Here is a 22,255-nt window from a genome sequence, read left to right as displayed (position 1 = left end):
CTGTTTTAGTTTTCTAACGTCATTGCTAGACATAGTGCTGAGGATGAGATGTAGCTCTTTTATTCTGATGATAATGTCCTCTCTCATCCCCACTTTCCCCCAAAAATGTTTATACAAATGTACTTCACTGACTGAAGAGATGACAGAGAGCTATCTTCATACTTTCAACCCAACACATGCTGAGAAATGGTTAAAAGTCTGACCTGAGATTTTTGTTACGTTGCTTATTGAGCATTTTGTTTTATTTTTCATTTGATGCTGCAAGCCTTTGACTAAGAATTGCAGCCCTTTTTGACTATCTGGTGCTTGGTTTGATTTGATTTGATTGTAAACCTCCCCTTCTCCTTCGAAACATGATTTGATGGAGTTGTTTCAGTCTTTTGTCACTGGCAGAAGATAACATGCCAGTTTAGAGTGTCCCTTGTTTGACTGCATGTGTGGTATAGCTGAGAGTAACTGTAACCATTGGGGATGAATGATAAACAGCATTAGTGAATACCTAGAAAACTGATCATTAAAACTTTATCATTTAGTTTTTACTCTTGTTTCCTCAAAAGTATGCTATAATTATAACTGTTTGAAACCAATCTGCTTTATGTACATGTAGCTTTTGCCTTGACATTGAATATGGATATTCGTGGGGGAGATCACATGCACATACTTGTTTGTAGTTAATTAATATCTTTGGAGCCATCACCTAGGAAGTGTGTTGTGTGGGCTGAACTTGAGCTCTGTCGTAGCTCTCAGCAGATTCATACAACCCAGACATCATTGTTTTTCATCCTGACTCACAGTTCACCATCCCCTCACACCCATTTTGTCCCTCTAATTCTGGTTTTGATCTTCATTTCTTGATTTAACAGTCTAGTTTGTGAATTTAATATAATGATAACAATCATAATAAATTCTCACAACTTTCTCTTGAATGTGTGTTTGTTGTATTTTGTTTTCAAGTGGTCTCTCTGTCATCATATGGCCACACTGAATGCAATAATCAAGACATAAAGCACAAGCAAAGTATTTATTGTGTTGGACTCACACAGTCACACAACTGTTTCAGCTGGCTGTGTTATCTTTGGTTACGGCAGTCATCCTTGCTGTATTACTCTGCCAGCTGAAATACACAAGACAAGTATGTTTAGCATTAGCAACCACTAATTCACTTGAGTGAACAGAAATAAACATTTATGACCACAAGGCATCACATGGAGAGGCACTGGCAGAGTGAGGTCAACTTTAGCCAGAGGGATATCACATATCTACGATGTACTATATACTGACCTTGCCACCTTGGTCCCGAGTGCGGACGCGGAGCTTGTTGACCTGAGTCTCGGCCACATCAGCCCTCTCCTCTGCAGCGTCCAGCTCATGCTGGACCTTCCTGTACTTGGTCATGTTGGAGTTGGCCTGCTCCTCCTGAGGAGGGAGAGAGAGGGGGATGAGAGAGGGGGATGAGGGTAGGGGAGAAAAGGAGAGAGCAGAGAATTACAGGGGTTGTCATTCCTAACAACACAAGAGCCAATGTCATTGAATGAACCCTGGTGTATCAGGTCACAATATTTGAATATTACTATTTTAGGGACTTACCGCCTCCTCAGCTACCCTCTTGTAGCTCTTCACCTTGGCCTGCAGCTTGTCTATGAGCTCCTGTAGACGGCCCAGGTTCTTCCTGTCCTCCTCAGTCTAGACAAACAGCAGGGGGCAGCATTCTCTTACTACTCATCTCATACAGTTACCACATCTCACATAGTCTTATTATACCAATACCAATAGACAGGATAATGGTGTGTGTCTGTACCTGGTAGGTGAGCTCTTTGATCCTCCTCTCGTACTTGCGGACCCCCTTCTGGAACTCTTGGCTTTTCTTTTGCTCAGAGTCCAGCTCGTTCTCCAGGTCTCTTACCTGTCAACACACACTACTCATTAATGGGATGGAACAGTGAGGAACTCTGAACTCCTTATTTGCATTATAAATTATAACATTTTGCATGGAGCATTGGTAAGAAAGCATGAGTAAACGCAACATGTGTGATGCAAAATTATAGCTAAAATGATTAATGATATTGGATTAAAGGTAACATTTACATTTCATTTACATTTACATTTATGGCATTTAGCAGATGCCTTTATCCAAAGCGTCGTACAACAATACATTTGTTTAAGTAAGTGAATCATCTATCCAAAGGTCATCATAAGACAAAGTAATCAATGCTCACACCAGGGGCCATTGGCAGTCGTAATGCCAGTAGGCTAATTATTATTATTTATTTATTTTTAAATAAATTTTATTAGCAGGAGAGAACTTGTACAAGGGGGTAGCAGGGGAGAAGAGGTCTCGGGGTTAGGGTTAGTATAGGGGGGGTAGTGAGGGTGAAGCGGTCTTTAGGAGGGACAACTGCTAAAATAGAGTGGTGTGTTTTGTGGACTCACCCTGGTCTCCAGTTTCTGGATTTGCTTCTTGCCGCCCTTGAGGGCGATCTGCTCTGCCTCATCCAGACGCATCTGCAGGTCCTTGACGGTCTGCTCCATGTTCTTCTTCATCCTCTCCAGGTGAGCGCTTGTGTCCTGCTCCTTCTTCAGCTCCTCAGCCATCATAGCCGCCTGGACAACGACAGAGAGAAAAAATGAGCTTGATTTCTAGCAAGGTTACAGTTTTTCAAATTATCTGACATACATTTCCTAAAAAACTCTAAAGACAAATAACTCTGTCTGGGTTTATGGCAATGTCCCTTACATCAGTGATGGCCTTCTTGGCCTTCTCGTCTGCGTTACGACACTCTTGCGAGGCCTCGTCCATCTCAGTGGAGAGCATAGACAGATCACTTTCTAGCTTCTTCTTCTGGTTGATCAGCCCTGTGTTCTAGAGGAATACAAAATAAACACCAACATAATGAGATCAGAGATTTACTCCAATGCCAATGTATCATTAGCCAGAGGATATAGTATCAGAAAACTCAAAATTGTCTTTCTTGTGTACAGTATTATCTGCTAATCTATAGTTATTTACCTGGGAGTGTAGCATGTTGACCCTCTCTGTGCACTCCAGCAGCTCATGCTCAGCTAGTTTGCGTGCACGGTCATTCTGTTCCAGAAGGCCTCGGAGCTCCTCCACCTCTGCAGCTAGCAGGTTGTTTCTGCGCTCTGTCACTGCAGCCTGCTCCTTCAGCTCTTCGTTCTGGTGCATTGTCTCATCCAGCTCCAGCTGCAGGTCCTGGGGTTAAATGAACATAGTCAGACAGCGCTTAATTCTCACATGATTAACATAACACTGTAACTAACTAACATAAGTCAGACCTGCTGCTGTAAGAACTTACCTTGATTTGAACCTGCAGGTGGCGCAGTAGTTTCTGGGATTCAGCCGCCTGCCTATTTGCATGGTTCAGCTGCACCTCCATCTCATTCAGGTCTCCCTCCATCTTTTTCTTCAGATGCACCGCCTCGTTACGGGATTTAGTCTCTGCGTCCAGGGTGGCCTGCATGGACTCCAGCACTCGTTGGTGGTTACGACTGTGGGAGGAAGCAAGTGAGAATGTGAAAAAGAGAGGTACAGTATGGAGAGTATCGGATGGTGATAGTTGATGAGGACTTTGTAAGACATTCAAAACGGAGCAGGTAATACGGTGATAATGCCCACCGGAGATTGTCGATTTCCTCATCCTTCTCCGCCAGCTTCTTGTCAATGTCTGCCTTGATCTGGTTGAGTTCCAGCTGGATACGGAGAGTCTTACTCTCCTCATGTTCCAGAGTACCCTGAAAAAGAGGATAGGGGGACATATACTGTATGTGAATAGAATACTTAAGTGGACACCAGAGAGAGAGGTGAAACATTCTTAATGATTGTGGAGAGAAAATGCAGTACAATAAACTATTCTGAGAAAAGACCAACCTCGGCCTCCTCTAATGCAGCCTGGATCTCACTCTTCTCCACATCCAGCCCCTTCTTGATCTTTTCCAGCTCATGGATAGTCTTCGCTCCCTGGCTGATCTGATCTGACTGGTCAACAATCTCCTCTGTGGTGGTGAAAGTAAGAGGACCACAGTTTAGTTTAAAGAGTATGTTTTTCCATACTATGTCTATGGATTGTACTTAAAGGCTATACACCCTGTCCAAATAAGCATCCCTTGGGGATTATTTTCTCTATCTGATACTGTGTATCTCCTGATGAAAGTTGAATTCTAAAACACTATACACATTAATTTGAATATATTTAAATGTTTTCTTTTTGAGAAACCAATAATTTACAATATAAGAAAATGGTTTGACGTATATAGCTAGGACCAATGACACCATAATGTTTGAGTAGAGCCCATCTGCATGTGGCCTTACCCTGGAGGTTCTTGTTTTCCCGCTTGATGGTCTCCAAGTGGTCCAGGGCCTCTTCGTACAAGTTCTTCAGTTTGAAGAGCTCTGTGCTCAGGCTACGGGACTCCTTCTGAGAGGTCTCCAGATCTGACTGGCACTCCTCATATTTCTGCCTCCACTCAGTCAGCACCTAGAATCAGTAGTTCACACCATAAGCTATTCCATTGCCTAGTTATAGCTTACACTTGGATTCCCACAAAATACTATTTTCAAAAATATTGCAGTTATATTAGTCTTAATATTGAGACTGTATTTCACACTGCTCATGATATCCCTCGTTTGACACTACTGCATTGCCAGAATCTCAGTCCCTCTGCCCACCTTGTCAAAGTTGCGCTGCTTCTTGTCCAGGGCTGCAGCTGCAGCATTGGAGCGCTCCAGATCCACCACCAGGTCCTCGATCTCTGTCTGCAGCCGGTGCTTGGTCTTCTCCAGGGAGGAGCACTTGGCGTTGGACGCCTCGACAGACTCCTCAGCATCTTGCAGCCGTGTCACCAGCTTCTTCCTGTGGCACGTAGAGTCTCATATAATTCAACTGGCCCTTTTTAATAGATGTAGATACTGTACCAGGTTCGGAAATACAAAGCACAGAGTGGAAAATAAATGGTTTCATAGGAACATTATACCACCCCTGTATCTCACTCACTTGGCCTCCTCCAGCTCCTCAGTCCTCTGGATGGCATCGGTCTCGTATTTGCTCCTCCATTGGGCCACCTCAGCATTGGCCTTGGACAGGGCCCTCTGCAGCTCTGACTTGGCCTCCTGCTCCTCCTCATACTGCTCTCTCAGCAGGTCACAGTCATGCCTGGAGGACTGTACAGCATGGGCCAGGGCGTTCTTCGTCTGAGGAAGACAGCCATTATAGGGGAAAGAGTGGTCAGTCTAACTGGAAGCACATCAACCAGGTGGTCTATGAATTCCATTATATTAGGACAGCAAAAAACAGTACAATCTAGGTGTTCATGTAGTGCACTACTGCTGCCCACCTTGTTCTCTTCCTCCAACTGCTTCTTGAGCTCCTCAGAATTCTGACTGAAGGAGTTCTTGGTGCGCTGGAGCTGGGTGACCAAAACCTCCCGCTCCTCTAGCTTCCTGCCCAGCTCGGCTACAGGGATGGGGAGGGAGAGATGGAGTCAGTCATGGTTGGGGGGTCATCAAACTGGATTTTATAGCTATTTGTATGTATATGATTATTATATTCTATATTGTTAATTGGGTAATATTGAGGAAGGCTCTACATGTAGCCAGGGCCTCACCACTCTCAGCCTGAGCACGGGCTCTCTGAGTGTTGCTGTCGTTGAGCTGCCTCTGGAGCTCCTCCACCTTGGCCTTGGACTCATTCATCTGGTCCTCGTACAGACGACACATCTTCTCTGAGTTAGCCTGGAGATAGAGGTGTGATCAATACCAGCTGGCACATACAGTACTGTAGATTATTGAGGTATCAAGCGGCATAGCATGAAGTAGTGTATGAGATGAGGTTTGTTTGTTTTTTGGTGGTGTGTGTGTGTGAGTGTGTGTGTGTGTGTGTGTGTGTGTGTGTGTGTGTGTGTGTGTGTGTGTGTGTGTGTGTGTGTGTGTGTGTGTGTGTGTGTGTGTTGGGGGGAGGGGGGGGGTGTCTGTGTTTCTGTGTTTCTCCTTACCTTGCTCTTGGAGAGGTGCTCCACGTTAGATGCCAGATCTTCAGCCTCCATCTTGGCCTCACTCCTCTCCTTCTCCAGCCTCTGTTTGACGCGTTGTAGGCTGTCGATCTGCTCGCCCAGCTCCACCAAGCTGTCAGCGTGCTTCTTCCTCAGGGTAGCGGTGGTGGCCTCGTGGTGCAGCATGGCTTCCTCCAGGTCCCGTCGCAGCTTTAGAAAGTCCACCTCCCGCTTCTTGTTCATCTCAATCTGTGCCGAGGTGGCCCCTCCGGCCTCCTCCAGCCTCTCGCTCAGCTCCTCCAGCTCCCGAGCCACATCTCCCCGCTGCTTCTCCACCTTGGCCCTGGACGCCCGGTCAGCCTCCAGCTCCTCCTCCAGTTCCTCGACACGAGCCTGGAGGGAGTAATGCATTGCATTGCATTGATTTATGGAACATTGTCTTGAGTACAGTATGTTTACACATAGCTGTCCATTCATACCTGTAGCTCTTTTATGTGTTTCTGGAGCTGGATGACCAAGGCTTGTTCATCCTCGAACTTTGTGCTGATGTGGTTCATTTCAAAGTCTTTCCTGATTTGAGAGGAGATTGAATTTCATTCATAATAAATCATTGATCTATTCATTGTTTTTTATATATATATATCTTACACTGTAGATTGTTCTCACTTGTTCAGCTTCTCTTCAAGTTGCTGCTTGTCATTCTCCAAGTCCATGACAGACTCCATGGAGAGTTTGAGGTCCCCCTCCAGCTTACGCTTGGCCCGTTCCAGGTCCATGCGCAACTTCTTCTCTTGTTCCAAAGAGCCCTCCAACTGGTTTGTGGAAATATGTTTTTATTATTGATTTACAATGTGCAGTAATAGGATATCATAAGACATGACAATGTATAAAACAGAAATTACTTCCTCTTTATTAATAGCATAATCATTTCAATAGGTGTGTGATTAAGTGAGATGAAGCAAGGTGTTGTATTGTCCTTATGAAGACAGGTGTGTAAACTCACATCGTCCACTTGCTGCTCCACCTTGGCTTTGGCTTTGGTCAGAGTGTTGACCTTGTCCTCCTCAGCCTGCAGGTCATCCAGTGTCTGCTGGTGGGCCTCCTGCAGGGCCTTCTTCTCCTTGGTCAGCTTCAGGATGGTCTCATCCAGGACTGCCATCTCCTCTATCAGGTTTTTCACCTAGAAGACAGGACAGGAGGGATGTGAATTTCAGGCCCACAGACACATGTTTCAATAGTCATGTTTCAATGTGTCATATCCTTGAATGTCCAAGAAATGTAATGTATTTAATGTATTTAATGTATTGTTGTTGTGTGTCATGTATGTGAATCTCCATGAAAAATTCAAATGTATGTATTCCGATACCAACAAATGGCTAATAAACTTGAACTTGAACTTGAACTTGAAAAGGGTATAGAAGCATATTGAGGTTGACCTATACAACTACTCCTCATTCTGATTAATCTATCCCATAAACACAGTGCTGCTACACTAGTGTTTTCAGGCAGCTGAAATAAAAGGGAATCTCTATTGTTCATGCTGACTGTGATATCAGTGCCCCCTGTCTGTGGTCCAGCTCTCTGTGCTTGTCTGGTCTCCTCACCTTGTTCTCGGTGGCGTGTTTCTCCTTCTCCACTTTAGCCAAGGTGATCTCCAGATCATCAATGTCCTTTTTCAGCTCTGTGCACTCGTCCTCCAGCTTGCGTTTCTTGGCGAGAACATCGGCGTTCATCTCCTCCTCATCCTCCAGCCTCTCCGTCATCTCCTTTACCTTGGCCTCCAGCTGGATCTTAGTCTTGATGAGCAGGTCACAGCGGTCCTCAGCATCCGCTAAGTTGTCCTGCTCCTGGGGAGAGAGATGGGACGTGGATGGAATCAGAGGAGAGCATGGTTGTCTTGTCATGTAACAGCCTTTGTGTGATCGTGTTTGTTATTATACATGCAGTCAATCAGTTGGAGGTCAAGGATGTTTTGGAGGTCAAGGATGTTTTGTTGAACTTTGTGTCTATTAGTAACATGATGATCAGTTCAGCATTTCACCGGGGCGGAACAGGCATTTGTGTCTATTAAGACACAAATGCCTGTTGTTGCCATCTAGAGCTCCTAGAGTTTGGACATGAAACATTTCACCCTTGCTGGTGTCATTTTGTAGGTGGTAAGTGAGTGTGTAACCATTTGTGAGTACTTACTGCCTGCAGCTGTAGTGAGAGGTCATTCTTCTCTTGGATAAGGCTGACCTGCTTCTCCTCCTGCTCTTTACGTTTAGCCTCAGACTTTTCCAGGGCCTCCTTCAACTTGGCAAGCTCCTCCTTCAGAATGGCCATCTCCTTCTCTGTGGCAGCACTCTTCAGCAGAGGCTTAATCTTGAAGAATAGCTTCATCCAGGGCCAGTTCTTCACAGCATTAAAAGCCCGGATGTTCCACTGGATGATCATCAGAGCCTCCCTAGGCAGAGAAAGGGAGAGGGGGTGGAATTAGAGGGTGCACATGAGTCAGGGTAGGTGGTGAAAATAAAAAGCCTGTAGTTTGCAAAAAAAGTGTTCTCATAACTTTAAACAAGTACAGGTGCTTTGTCAAAGAATAATCAGATGGTTATACAGCTACAATGTGGTATCACTCATGAAAGGAGCTGTCAATGTTTCATGTCTCACCATCTGAAGATTGTCCAAAATAATGATGGCGTCTCACACCCATAAATATGCGACTAGAGATATTTTCTCGGGCCTTCCTGTCAGAGTCTTGAACGTGTGTGTGTGAGTGAGTGAGTGCAGGCCGGAGGCAGGCGGGGGTGTTGGTTGGGGGAAGGAGGGTGTATAGGGGGTGGGAGGGGAGGGGGGGGCTGTGGTATGACTCTGATTGCATTTCAGAAGTGACTCCGTGCTCCGTGCCTCTCAAAGGTGAGCGGCTCCGTGTTTATTTAGAAACCAAAGTCCTCTGTCAAACGGCAGCCTTTAATCCTCTATCACCCACCACATATCCCATCTATGCGTTCACTTAGAACTGCAGGCGCCTGGGACAAAAGGGGCCAGAGGGCACGGGGCGGGGAGGGGGGCTGTATTTTTAGGGTGGGCCCAAGCAGCTGCCACTTGACACATGTCGCCACCTGGCTTTAAGGACACCGTCAGCATTGTTTAATTTGGGGAGAGTGGACAGGGGGTGAGGGCTAGGGACGAGTGAGGAGGGGTGTGTTTGTGAGGTGGGCGCACAGGGTCGTTATTACCAATGGGGCCACACACATGCACGGTAACCATAAAAGGACAAGCACACGCCTCACACACGCCGAAAACCTTGCCCTGGCATACCACACATACTGGATCATGGGAGTGTGTGCAAAGGTCTAATATATCACAAGCTGAAATGCTGAACTGATCATCATGTTACTATTGAACCTGTTGGCGGAAGCAACTGGTGGGCGAGTTCATTTGTTTGTATTCATGTCTTTATTTTCTAATAAAGTGTTCTGTAATTCGCTAAGGAGTGAATATGCCTTCTCTTCCTTCCTGTATGTATACTCATAACACTAATGCATTATTGAGAGACCTATGAGCTTTAACATTGGTCCATGAATACTTTCAGTTCATAATTGAAAAAACTGAAAAAACCCCAAATCAACCCAGGATGTCTTACTTCCTCGTCATCATGTGCTGGCGCTCCATCCTCATGATCTTGCCCCGGCTGATGGCCTGCAGCATGGTCAGGACTTTAGCCAGACGCTCATCTCTCATCTCTTCCAGATGGCCCAGCAGACCCGACTTGAAGAATACCTAGAGGACGAGGACAGGGCAAGCACACTGTTTGAGCTCGCAAATGACTTATTCTCCATCTCCCAGAAGGCTACATAACTGTCTGATGGATTACATTCTAGTAATCATCTTTATTTGCCATAGCAAATAAGTGTGTGCATTTGAGCTATTCTCCAAACACACACACACACACACACACACACACACACACATACATACGCACGCACGCACGCACGCACGCACGCACGCACGCACGCACGCACGCACGCACGCACGCACGCACGCACGCACACACACACACACACACACATAAAGCCTTGGCCTACCTTGGTGTGGCCAAACTTGTACTGGTTGTAGTCCACTTCCAGGGATTGCAGCAGTTTTTCTGCGGCTTTCCTGCTGTCCACAAACTTATCATCAGGGATGGCGTGTGGGTTCAGAATGCGATAGCTGTGGACACAAATGTGTTTTAGGATAGATTACAAATATGTAATTGTGTCTGTATTTTGTGGTCCATCGATGTGTGTGAATGCTCTGGGATCATGTTTGTGTGAATGATTTGGTTATCCGTCTCACCGCTGTTTGAACTCAGCGTAGGAGATGCGGTTGGGGAAGCCCTTCCTGCAGATCCTGATGCCCTCCAGCACACCGTTACAGCGCAGCTGGTGGAGCACCATGAAGGAATCCATGATCCCTGCACAGGAGAAGGGAGAGAGGACGTTATCAATCAGAGAGGAGAGGTGTTGCTCTGGAGTACTCTCACTGCACACATTATATTTACCTCAGACAATTATTTGATTTTGGGTTTAAGATTCAGAAACCTTGTTAAAACATCTCAAACGATAACCATAGATACATGTACGTAAGTGTTTAATGATAACCATTGATTCATCTTTGGTCTGGTTCAAACATCACCTCTAATTGCCTATGTATGTAACTATGTAATTGCCTATTGTGGTGGTGGTATACTGTAGTGTGGCGTACCTGGAGTCTTGGTCTCGTTAGGGATGATGCAGCGGACAAAATGGGGCTGAGTGCTGCGGAGGTGACTCATCAGCTTGTTCAGATTCTCCTGCATACATGATGGATAAACAGCAGAGAAACCTGGGGTCAATAGGTGTGCATTTACTACTTGAGGATTGTTCACAAGCTATCAACATCAATCAATCCATAAGATCTTCAGTTGATGAAAAGCCACTCTCCCTCCCTTCTGTAGACGGTGTACACAGCTGATGCTCATCCGTTGTCTTATGGGCTGATATGGGATGTTAATGAGAGTGGAGCCAGCACAGACTTAAAGTGATGTTCATGTGATCATTTCCCTAAACATCACTGCAAGTCTTAACTGCCTCCCTCGCAGCACTGGGGAGATGACGTCTCAGATGTTGATGCAGCATTACTGTAACATTTCTTGCTTTTAAACTACAATTACTTGTACTGGGTTGTTTTGAAATTAGGTAACGTAGATTTGTACATTAGCTACTACTCAAGTAGAATCCGGGATCAGTTTGACTGATATTCATGACATGTTGAACGTAAGCGTAGCGAGCAGCATGGCAGAACCAGGGAAGATGCTACTCTCACCTTATGTAGCTGTGAAACAGTCTGGAAGGAGGCAGCCTTCTTCCTCTTCTCCTTGCCAGTCCTGTTGGGATCGGCTGCTGCACAGTAACCAACATATTAATTAAAGGTTGGACTACCTTGTTTGACTCAATGTAAGTGCCATATGTTGGTCATTTACTGTACCTGAGTCAGAGCCTATGTAATTCTCATAAAGACAGGCAAGCAGCTTATTGGCCGACTTCTGGAAGCAGGTCACCACTGTCTCATTCAATGGGTCTTTGTTTTTATCCAGCCAGCCAATGATATTGTACGGTACCTTGAGTGTCAGAAAAAGGTGTCATCATCTTAGTAGAATCCCTTTATACAGAATATGATGACTACAATGCTATGGAATGTGAATATTGTTTTCTGAAATAACACTATCATGTTATAACAGTTTTGTAACATTATTATACACACTTGGCTTTGGTGGAAACACACTTACCTGTCCGGCGTAGTGCACCAGCTCAAAGTGGGCCTCGTACTTGCGCTTCTTGTCAAGCCGAGGCTTCTGGAAGTTGGCTGATTTGCCAATGTGGTTGTCATACATCTTGGCCTTGAAGCTGCTGTCAGTGGCCTTGGGGAACATGCACTCCTCTTCAAGGATGGACATGATCCCCAGGGGCTGGAGGGAGAGGGGTCAACATATTATACATTTACTGTATGTCTTATGTATGTCCAATGTATGTCTAATGTCAGTGGAATATATTTGAAGTGTGGGAGCTATGCATACTTTTTCTATGAGGTCGATACAAGCCTGTAGGTCGAGGCCAAAGTCAATGAAGGTCCAGTCGATACCCTCCCTTTTATATTCCTCCTGCTCCAGGATGAACATGTGGTGGTTGAAATACTGTTGCAGTTTTTCATTGGTGAAGTTGATGCATAGCTGTTCAAAGCTGTTGAGCTGAAATGAAAGAGGGACAGGTGTTAAATATAAGCATGTGAAGTGGAACAAATGTCTAGCATTGTCAGAACATATGATCTGAACTGCTTTACCACCACTGATCACAATGAGCCTAACAATAAAAACGTCTGCAATCATAGAATACCTGATAACTCATCTGAAAAATAACTTGAACACCCTAGTGAAAATGCTGAATAAAAAATGTGCTTTCAGCAAGAGTTGGTAGTGGAAGAGAGTGTTTGTCTAGAAATTGCTTGATTCCAACCAAGCATGATTGTGTGAAAATTATAGTAAAGGTAGACTTACATCAAAGATCTCGAAGCCAGCGATGTCCAGCACTCCGATGAAGTACTGGCGAGGCAGAGACGTGTACAGGGTTCTGTTGATGCGTCCCACAAGCCATTTGAACATGCGGTCATAAGTGGCTTTGGCCAGAGCTCCAACAGCATAGTTAACCTACAGCACCCACGCATGCACACACACACACACACACAAACACACACACACACACACACACACACACACACACACACACAGAAAACACAGCTGTCATTTACATGGATAGCCACTGTTGCTTGGATACCAGATTGTAGAGTCTGCGGTATTCTGAGTGTATTGATCGATGGAGGATTAAAAAGCTATCCCTTCCCGGCATGCTAATCACCAGGCAGAATTAACACAAGAGAAGTTGAATTCACTTCCTTATGATGTACCTATACCACATTCTATTTTGTAAAGAACTATTAACTCATTGTTAGATAGATAAAGACTCAGCCAATGCAGCTGAATGTTGTGTGTCTTGCCATTGGAGCAGTGAGCTCTCACCTGTTCTACATTCTGTCCTTTTACCACATACTCATTCCCCACCTTCACCCTGGGGTGCAGGAGCCCCTTAATGAGGTCAGCTGAACTGACTCCCATTAGGTAAGAGGCTTTGTCAGCACCTGGACAAAAACACATCAGACATACATGATGACACACGCACATAATAGTTAGTTGTTAACAAAACTGGCTGGTTATAGCCTATAATGGCTTTGGTCCTAATTGCTCTACTTACAGTAGGTCTGGGTTTATGTCCACTTTTGTACTTTTGTAAAAATCTAAGATTATTAGTCCTTACTTTCAGTGCCATCTGCCTCTGCCTGCTCCTCACGCTGCTTCAGCTTGAACTTCATGTTGCCGAAGTGCATGATGGCCCCCACTATTTTATAGCAGCCATACTTTTCATCCGAACTGAAGCCAAGGATGTCCATGGCATGCTGCAGAGAAATCACAAGGCAGTGATGTCATCATTCTGCTTCTTTGGATGTTTTGTTGTTGTTGATGTTTTTAGGCCTACTGTATTTCAATTTGTCTTTCAATACAACTAAAACAGGGTTTCTGTGCTCTCCTGAACCATCTGAATCTTCTCCTGTTTTCCTTATCTTACATCAGTTCCCATGAGCTCTTGTCCATCGTCCATGCTTTCCACGGTGGTCACACCCTGGGAGCAGAAGTGGTAATCGTATGGGTTGGTGGACACCAGCAGCATTTCTGTGGAGGAGAAGGAAAGTACTCTCTAAGAATCCCAACCCAGACTGTTGTGTCCACCAAAAAAGTGCTTCAAAGTGTTCCCACTTCTACTCATCCTCAACCTGAGAATCTCAAGTACTGTCTGGTAGCTAATGGCATTTGATTCAACTGTGCCTTTGATAAGTTATTGGGGAAGGGATGCCTTAAGACTAACTCTTTATTACCTAGAAGTTCTGGTTTCTTCTGGGACATGATCTGGTAGTAGATATGGTAGCTCCTCTCCCCAGGCTGCTGAAATATCACTCTGGATTTTTCCAGAAGATCTAAGGTAAGAAAATAAGCAAAACATATATATGTAATCACACCAAAACAATGGAGGCAGTAAAAACATTAATGTGTAGAGCTACTTTTTCAAATATTTCAGATTTGAGGTTCTGTATCACTGATATAAAATATTACAACATACAATTATACATGAGTACTCACATATATCAATATCAGAAGAGGCTACTTTCCCTGTGGGTCCAAAGTGGATCCGGATGAACTTGCCCTGCGGGAGAGAATGACCACAGAGACAGACACAATGACCATCAAATAGACCAGATGGCTTGGGATGTGTAGGCATCCACTCACACTGGGTAAAAAGGTAAAATGCTACTGCTATTGCTATACATTTTCCTCAATAGATTTCTTCATAAGGTTTCACATTATACTCACAAATCGAGACGAGTTGTCGTTCCTCAGCGTTTTAGCGTTACCAAACGCCTCCATGGCAGGGTTTGCTTCAATGATCTGGTCCTCCAAGGTACCCTGTGACAAGACAGATAAAAGACAGACATTACTCTGGGACTGAGACTGAATTTTACTCTCTGTTGGTGGATGGGGATGGAGTTAAATGTCAAGGTAAAATATATTTTGTACAATATCAAACAGTTTGCAGTATGTTATACACAACATACAAGTGCACCAAAGATGGTGTTGTCACTGGCTGGATTAAACATTTTATTTTTACTCACCCCTGGTTTGGTGGCAGGACCTTGCTATAAGGGAAGAGATTTAGAGCATTGTAAATACATGACTTTCTATGTTCTGTGTAGTCAGAATTATATCTTAGACACTGAACACTTTAACAGTCAACAAAGGGGCATATCTTGATCAAAGAATGTAATTAATTGAAGGAATGTATGACAAATATTGATGTTAAATAAATGATGGTACAATTGATGAGCACTGAACACCTTGTTTTACTCTCAACTAAATAAAGCCATTTGGTGTGTGGAGAGAATGGAGGACATTTGTGGAAACAAAAAATAGATATCAAATCTAAAAAGGAAAATCAAATGGAAAATTCAAAAGGGGACTGGAAGCAAAATCAAAACAGTGGATCTGTAACATTGTTAATGACAACATAAGGTTTCAAAAAGGAAGAATACAAGACAGGAATAAACAGGGAATTAAAAAATTATTTTAAATGAGCAAGGGAACAGAGGTGGGCGTCACATGACAAACGAGGGAAGACTTTGAGCCACAAAAGACAGTAAGAATGTAACTTTTACATTCACTGTTTTGATACACAATGAAGGAGTATGAGAAAGAGGTGTTGTATGAAGACTTTTAAAAGGGAAACACTTAGCGAGTCCTTATGACAAAAAAAGAAAAAAAGACACCAAAAATGTTTTAAAAGGAGGGAGGGGAAAAAAAAAATCCAGAATGCCATATTGGCCTTACTCCTTTTCTAGCAGCTGCTTCCCCGAGAGCTGCTACAATGGCAAAATACTGAATGACACGTTTCGTGTTGACAGTTTTGCCAGCACCGGATTCTCCGCTATAGGAGTATGGAAAAAGTATAGGTGAGAAAAGAAAAATGTGGATAAATCAGGAAAAAATGCACAAATCAAGAATATGACACCGTAAGGCGCAAGCTGCAGTCAAACACTTAAACAATACCATAATGTTCTCAATCAGGCACCAAAAACGTGTGGCCAAAAATCAAACTTCTGTTTTGCATGTTATGATAATGCGTATAAAAAATAACATTGCTTTGAATGAAAAAATAAAAATAAAGAAAAAAAGTTTGCAGTGGCTGCAGATGGATGCCCTATTATACTGTATGATTGCACATACAGTGAAAAGGCGTCAAAAATTATCCTATACACTCCTACACACTACAGTATGTGATATGCAGACTGTTCAGAGCATATCAGAATGATTATGCATATGTTAGAGCACAGAGCAGATGGATCAGGGTTTTGGATTTTTACTTACGTGATGAGCATAGATTGATTCTCACGGTCTGTGAAAAAGTAAAACATTAGAAGAGGTTTTAGTAAAAGAGTATACACCATAATTAAATTGTATTTTGGTCAAACATTATTCTTTGTATGTGTTTATAACAGCATCAGAAAGGCATTGGGTGGTAAAAGTGGAGCTGGGCCGTGCAGGTGTGGCTGTGTGTATGGGACTTACTGCGCAGCATGTCATTGTAGGCGTTGTCTGCGATAGAGTAGATGTGGGGTGGTGCCTCGGCGCGGCGCTTGCCTTTGTAGGCAGCCACCACAGGGGCTGTGTAGACGGGAAGCCATTTGTATGGGTTCACTGTCACACAGAACAGCCCAGAGTAGGTCTGTGGAGACAGCATACCATGCATGATATCTTGACTTAACACCTCTGACATAATACATGACTGAGCAACAGATATGCCTGAGACCTGAGAACTGAGCTACAATAGAATGGCCACTGACAACTGACAGGCTTATTTCATGGCCTAATGATTGACAGGTGGCTCTGTATCATTTGACTTTGTCTGGCCACTCATGGCCTAGGATGCACATACTATTGTCCTTTGGTGTCACTCACATAGATCATCCAGCTGCTGTAGCGCCTCCGCAGGTTGAAGAGCACAGAGGCCTCATTGAGATGTGTCAACATGGCCATGTCCTCTATCATGTCAAACTTTGGAGGATTCATCTGTTGAATATCATCCTCTTTAACAATGAGGGTCTGTGGTGTTGGGGAGAATAGGGATGGAAAGGTGAGACTAGGGCTCTGTTTTCACACTGTCATGTCCTACCACACAAAATAGATTAAGTTCTCATTAAAGCTATTTATTTAATATGTATCAACTCTTGAGATTCATAGTCATGATGATCATAATTCAGTTGAGGGGGTTATGCAAGAGTAGCAGTCATATTTACTGTCTGCTGTAACACTACTGAAATCCCTCAGCGCACTGCACTCACCTTTCTATCTTTGGTCTCAACGGTGACTTTGTCTCCGTCGAGTTCCTTGATCTCAACCTCAATATAAGCCTCCTTTTCGTCTGAAATCCATGCTCGCTTTTTACCTAATAGCAGGGACCAAGAAAAATATAAATCAATTCCAGGACCGCGGCAAAACTCGAACACTATTTATGTTCGGCTAAAGTAGTTAATTTAGCACTTATTTACCACAAGTAATAACTATTACAATTAATTATAATGCCGTAATCAATATCTGATTATCCCCAAAAATGCATAATTGAGAGTTGCCATGAAACCTTTACACAAGATAGGCTGCCCCTGTGCGTAAATGTTTTCTGCAAGTACCGTCAAATGCTATGGTCTGCGCAGCCAACAACTCCAGATCAGTTTTGCGCAAAAATGGTCCAGCCTCCCCGAACTCCTTCGCATCAAAGCGGGACATGGTGGCAATTCCACTCGCTGACTAGCACCTACTAGCTCCCGACGCTCAAACAAGACAGGTGACTTCTCCTGCTCCTTGAAAAAAAAAAAGTAAAACAAAACATAAAACAAAACGTATTTTGAATTCTGTAGAGTTTAGTTCATAACAAAATAGCATTCACCTTTTACCCACTCAATAATAAATTAGTTGGACACACATGAGAATGACCAAACCAAAGAACATTATCATTCTCGCGTAACAGAGAGCAAATACATTCTTGACATTAAATGAAAAGAGTTAAAGTAGAATAGAAATGCCCAAATAAATGTGTTTAGCTTAGGTAAATGATTGTAAATGAGTAAATGATGAATGAAATAAATAGCTAGATACAAAACACATGGTATGGCACCCATGCGTAAAACGCGCAACGATTAACTAAAAAACAGAAGAAAACAAGAGAAGTTGTGAACTGACCTCAGGGTGCGCACAACAGGATAACAACTCGGAGAGGTGTGTCTCCTTTTTATTGTCTTTCTCAAGGTCATGTTCAGGGGAGATGTGTCCCTCATTAGCATATGCCACCTCCTCCACCGCCTATTGGTGGTGGCCGCGTGTCTCAATTGACACAAAAGGAAAGCAACGTTTTTATCTTTGCGCTAACTCAAGCCGGCTATTTTTATAGCCGTGTTATTTTATGTGCGGTACGCACTGAGAGGGGTGAGAGAATTGCAATATGAGGGAACGTTCGTTTAGGAACTATGGTGTCATTGCCAGCTGTGAAACCACTATTGAGTTCACAACCATTCAGGATGATGATGCATTATTTTTTCTCACTAGACAGGAAACACCATCACTTTGTTGATAATATGTTACTGCATTTATGTTCACGATGGAATTACAGTCCCAGGGGTTATGTGCAAAATGTAATTTGAGTAGACACAAAACTGATGCAAAATTATATTTTTGGATGATTCATCAATTGGACATAATGCATTATAAATAAGTGAATTATTCATCACATAACATCATTTAAAATATGATTTACATTCATGCATTGCAAAAACAAATCTAGTATCCTTTACAGAATCATTCACATGTATCAGTAGTGTCTATCTAATCAATTTCCTTTATTTCCCTTGTCATTTGATACTGAAACTAGAAATGGTCTTTGATATTAGTGTAATATTTGTATCCAATAATAATACAATATTTTATGTTACTATCTATTTCCAAACTTCCTGAAAAGTACAACTTGACATAGTCACTTGAAATGACTGAGATACCCATGAGCTCATGCAGTCCCCTCAGTAATTGCCTGTGCGGCTTGTTTGTAGTGGAGTGCCAACAGGGGTGTCTGCCATTGTGTATGTCCACAGAGGATGCAACCTTAGAAGAGATTATTTCAGGAGCCCCTCTGTGTGACATTAAACATGGCACTATAAATACATCACACAATATTAATAGAGAGAAACACCTCTCTGTGTGTGAACATGGCGGACAACAGTTCTACATTATGGGGACGACAATGGCTTGCAGGAGATTGTGGTGGAATGTATTGTATTGAACACAATTTTGGGAATGGCCTTTCACATTGTTAGCAGGGTACACTGAAACCTTGTAAGGTTCATATCATGTTTCAGTGCATCATGCTTCGTAACATGATGTTGTCATATTACAGTTAAACATTTTAAAAAGGAAATGATCAATGAGCTTATCTCACTTGATATCTATGTGTGTTTTACTGAACATCATTGATTTCATTTGGTTTGTGCAGTCATTTTGTCTGTGCCTGCATTAGGCCTGCGCCTTTTAAATTCTGGCCCCAGAGGATCTGACCTTCAGTGCAGAAGAGGAGGTTGGTGCCTGGTATGAGTGCAGGGTGAGAGTGCAGTGAGGGGAGGGGGTCTAAAGAGTCCAAGAATAGACAAAGCCAGAGTTCAGCATTCCTGATTGAGAGATTCACTGTTGGAAGCGATCTATTGTTAAAGAGACACAGTAAGGTAGAAAGACACTGTTACAGTATGTCTCAGTGCTGTAGTAACAGGAGTGCTGTAGTGTAATGGGCAAAAGGAGGCTTGGAATCAATGCTATATGCTTAAGAGAACACACCAACAGAGAAACAGAGAAAACAGAACTCTTTCATGCGTGCAAGAGTTCAGGGTTTCCTATTGACAATGGAAGAAAACAACTTCCTAAATGGACATCTTAGTGGAGGAAGCAGCCATCTTTGTTGATGGCACTATCTTCTGCAGGCTTGAGAGGTGTTGCGGTGATGGCTGAAACTTGCTTGGGCATCAGTTAGATAGAACAGGCCTGAGCTATTCTGGGACAAGGGGCACTTCAGAGTAGTGGAGGCTGGGTAATGTACTGTGTCACTTGGTCTGCAGTTAAAAAAGCAGACATGCCGATAACACATGAGAGGAGATGAATCCCTGGTGTTGCTTTAAAATAAGTGTGTGTGTGTGTGTGTGTGTGTGTGTGTGTGTGTGTGTGTGTGTGTTTGTCTGTGTGTGTGTGTGTGTGTGTGTGTGTGTGTGTGTGTGTGTGTGTGTGTGTGTGTGTGTGTGTGTGTGTGTGTGTACTCTAGCGTGGTCCCACAGCACGTCTCTCTGCACTACAACACTGCAGCCCACTGCAACAGCTGAGTTCCCAAAGCAACAGCTCTCCTTACATCCTGCACATTCTCCACCAAAATCATTTGGAGCTTAAATGCAGCCAAGTTCAAGACTGTATGTATTGATTATTAGTCATACTGGATGTAGGGCCAGGTATTTCTTAATCGGATGACCTGACCAGGGCAAAATCTAGGCCCTAGTTCTAAAACTCCAGGCCGATTAATGCTTTCTGGGTTTGTTTGACCAAAAGTGTGGTGATGTGAAAGCGAGTAGCCAGCACAGCAGAGTCATTCGGGACATCAAGACCAGAGCTGAATCCCAGGAATCAGCACTGGGATGCTCTAGAGGGTCACAGTTGTTTTAGATCATCATGCACTGAATGCCATCAGGCTTAGACAGAGAGATAGAGAGAGATTGGGATTTACGAGAGCATTCACATTCAGCAGTGTTAAACACCACATGCAGACACTCTCTCTCTCTCTCTCTCTCTCTCTCTCTCTCTCGCTCTCTCTCTCTCTTTCGTTCTTTCTCTCTCTCTCTCTCTCTCTCTCTTTTCTCTCTCGCTCTCTCTCTCTCTCTCTATCTCTATATCTCTTTCACATAAACACACACACTTACACAAGTAAGACCCGTTGATCCACTCTGTTACAAAGTCCGCCATTATCTTCCCTTCTTCAAATGAGAGAACACATAGATAATAGGCCTACTATTTAATTTACCATATCTTTTTGCCATTCTAAATAACCGAAACCAAGTGGTAGAACCATTTTTCATCACCTGCGCATTTTTCTGTAATCGCCCCATGATTGCCCACAAACCCTGGCAGCAACTGTGGAAGCTCAGGTCTAGCCATCAATTCATCAGAGAGAAGTCAGGGAGACGTGGCACAACACAGGGCTAAAGCCTCAATCACTCTTCTATGAGAGCTCCCTCCATGACCCCTCCTACCCAACCGCTACCAGCTAGCCCACACAGGCAACAATAACATGAACTAATCAGTCTTTTAGCAACTCGTTTGGGTGAGATTCCGCTGCTATTACCCCCTGGCTCCGAACAATGGTCCGTCTCTCATTGTGCTAAATCTCAGCCTCTGTCTGAGGCCCTGGCCCTGCCCCGCGTATGGATGCCCTCCCTCAGCTGTCTTTCTATTTCCAGAGCATGGAGGCATACCTCAGCCCTGCCAGGCCATCAGAGACAATGGGCATGCTGCCTTATCCAAACACAGGCCCGCAGACAATCCGACGCACTCCAGGATCCCACTGAGAGCCTGCCTCAGCCCCCCCCCCCATTAAGCAATGGCTAGAAGAGAGGGGTTAACAAGGCAGCACACACACTTACAGACAAATATCACTCAGGAGCCTCTGGCTTTTCACTGTTCATTTACTGTAAGATAAACGGTCCACAACAAGGAGTGATTCAGGAATGTTGTTTCATGGCACATGTAGGTCTTATGTATCACATAAAATATAAATTATATTATATATGAACTTATATTATTATTTCCACCCCAAAAAAGAAAATATCAAAATGTCCTTAATATTTGAGATCTTTATTCAGTCTCAGCCTCATATGAAAAGCCCTAAACTCTGGGCCTTGGCTTCATGACTGAAAATAGACTTGGAAGGCCATTTATCAGGCTGCTCCATTACGTGACCTCCAGCATCTCATTGTCAGGGGTAGACATAGCTTCACCTTATTTACAGGCAGGCGAACCTCTTGGGCCCCCTGAGGGTCCATCAAACAGGCTCAGAGGTACAGGTGGCTGTGCAGGACCCGTGACAGTGACTTGGCTTGTGTGATGTTTATATATGAAAGCTTCTGTGACAATGAGAGGCATGCCAGTAGGCTGCTGTCAGACCATAAAGAAGGTGGAATGTGTGACTAGTGCACAGGGTCTCTTTTCACAGTTTACACATGCCCCAAGCCCTCACTCATTCCTGTATACTCACACAAGAACATACATCCATGCAGACCCCCCCCCCCCACACACACACACACACACACATATACACACACACACACACACACACACACACACACTCACACACACACACACACACACACACACACACACACACACCCTACAATAGACAGCGGCACCTGTCTCCCGTGGCAACTGCTTAAACACAGACACACAGCTGGCCAACTGGCGGTGCATGTGTTAAAGTGTCAAAAATGAGTTCAGAAGCAGACAGGCACACCCATAAAGATAGAA

At 43.8% G+C, this 22,255-nt stretch overlaps 1 protein-coding gene across 1 annotated transcript; it reads right to left on the bottom strand.

Annotated features, from left to right (window-relative positions):
• Positions 1-1,048: 1,048 nt before the first annotated feature.
• Positions 1,049-17,446, bottom strand: myh7ba (myosin, heavy chain 7B, cardiac muscle, beta a; the record flags this gene model as incomplete). The annotated part of the gene is made up of 43 exons (XM_083669307.1): positions 1,049-1,114; positions 1,282-1,416; positions 1,588-1,683; positions 1,799-1,903; positions 2,431-2,601; positions 2,735-2,860; positions 3,008-3,211; positions 3,315-3,507; positions 3,635-3,750; positions 3,887-4,011; positions 4,328-4,493; positions 4,685-4,868; positions 5,010-5,206; positions 5,350-5,468; positions 5,620-5,746; positions 6,007-6,396; positions 6,483-6,573; positions 6,670-6,815; positions 7,007-7,183; positions 7,608-7,850; positions 8,194-8,449; positions 9,632-9,768; positions 10,074-10,197; positions 10,324-10,441; positions 10,732-10,819; positions 11,332-11,405; positions 11,494-11,626; positions 11,795-11,974; positions 12,083-12,253; positions 12,560-12,709; positions 13,079-13,197; positions 13,374-13,512; positions 13,683-13,786; positions 13,990-14,088; positions 14,252-14,315; positions 14,483-14,575; positions 14,782-14,805; positions 15,494-15,590; positions 16,031-16,058; positions 16,232-16,388; positions 16,622-16,765; positions 17,005-17,108; positions 17,350-17,446. The coding sequence occupies 43 exons, from the start codon at positions 17,444-17,446 to the stop codon at positions 1,103-1,105; spliced, it is 5,823 nt and encodes a 1,940-aa protein (XP_083525433.1). The 3' UTR covers positions 1,049-1,102.
• Between the last annotated feature and the right edge of the window lie 4,809 nt (positions 17,447-22,255).

The sequence above is a fragment of the Argentina silus genome (assembly GCF_951799395.1).
Source record: "Argentina silus genome assembly, chromosome: 4".
In the NCBI taxonomy this organism is placed as follows: domain Eukaryota; kingdom Metazoa; phylum Chordata; class Actinopteri; order Argentiniformes; family Argentinidae; genus Argentina; species Argentina silus.
The sequence above is the reverse complement of the archived record's forward strand: the minus strand, read 5'-3'. Positions and strand labels throughout refer to the sequence as shown.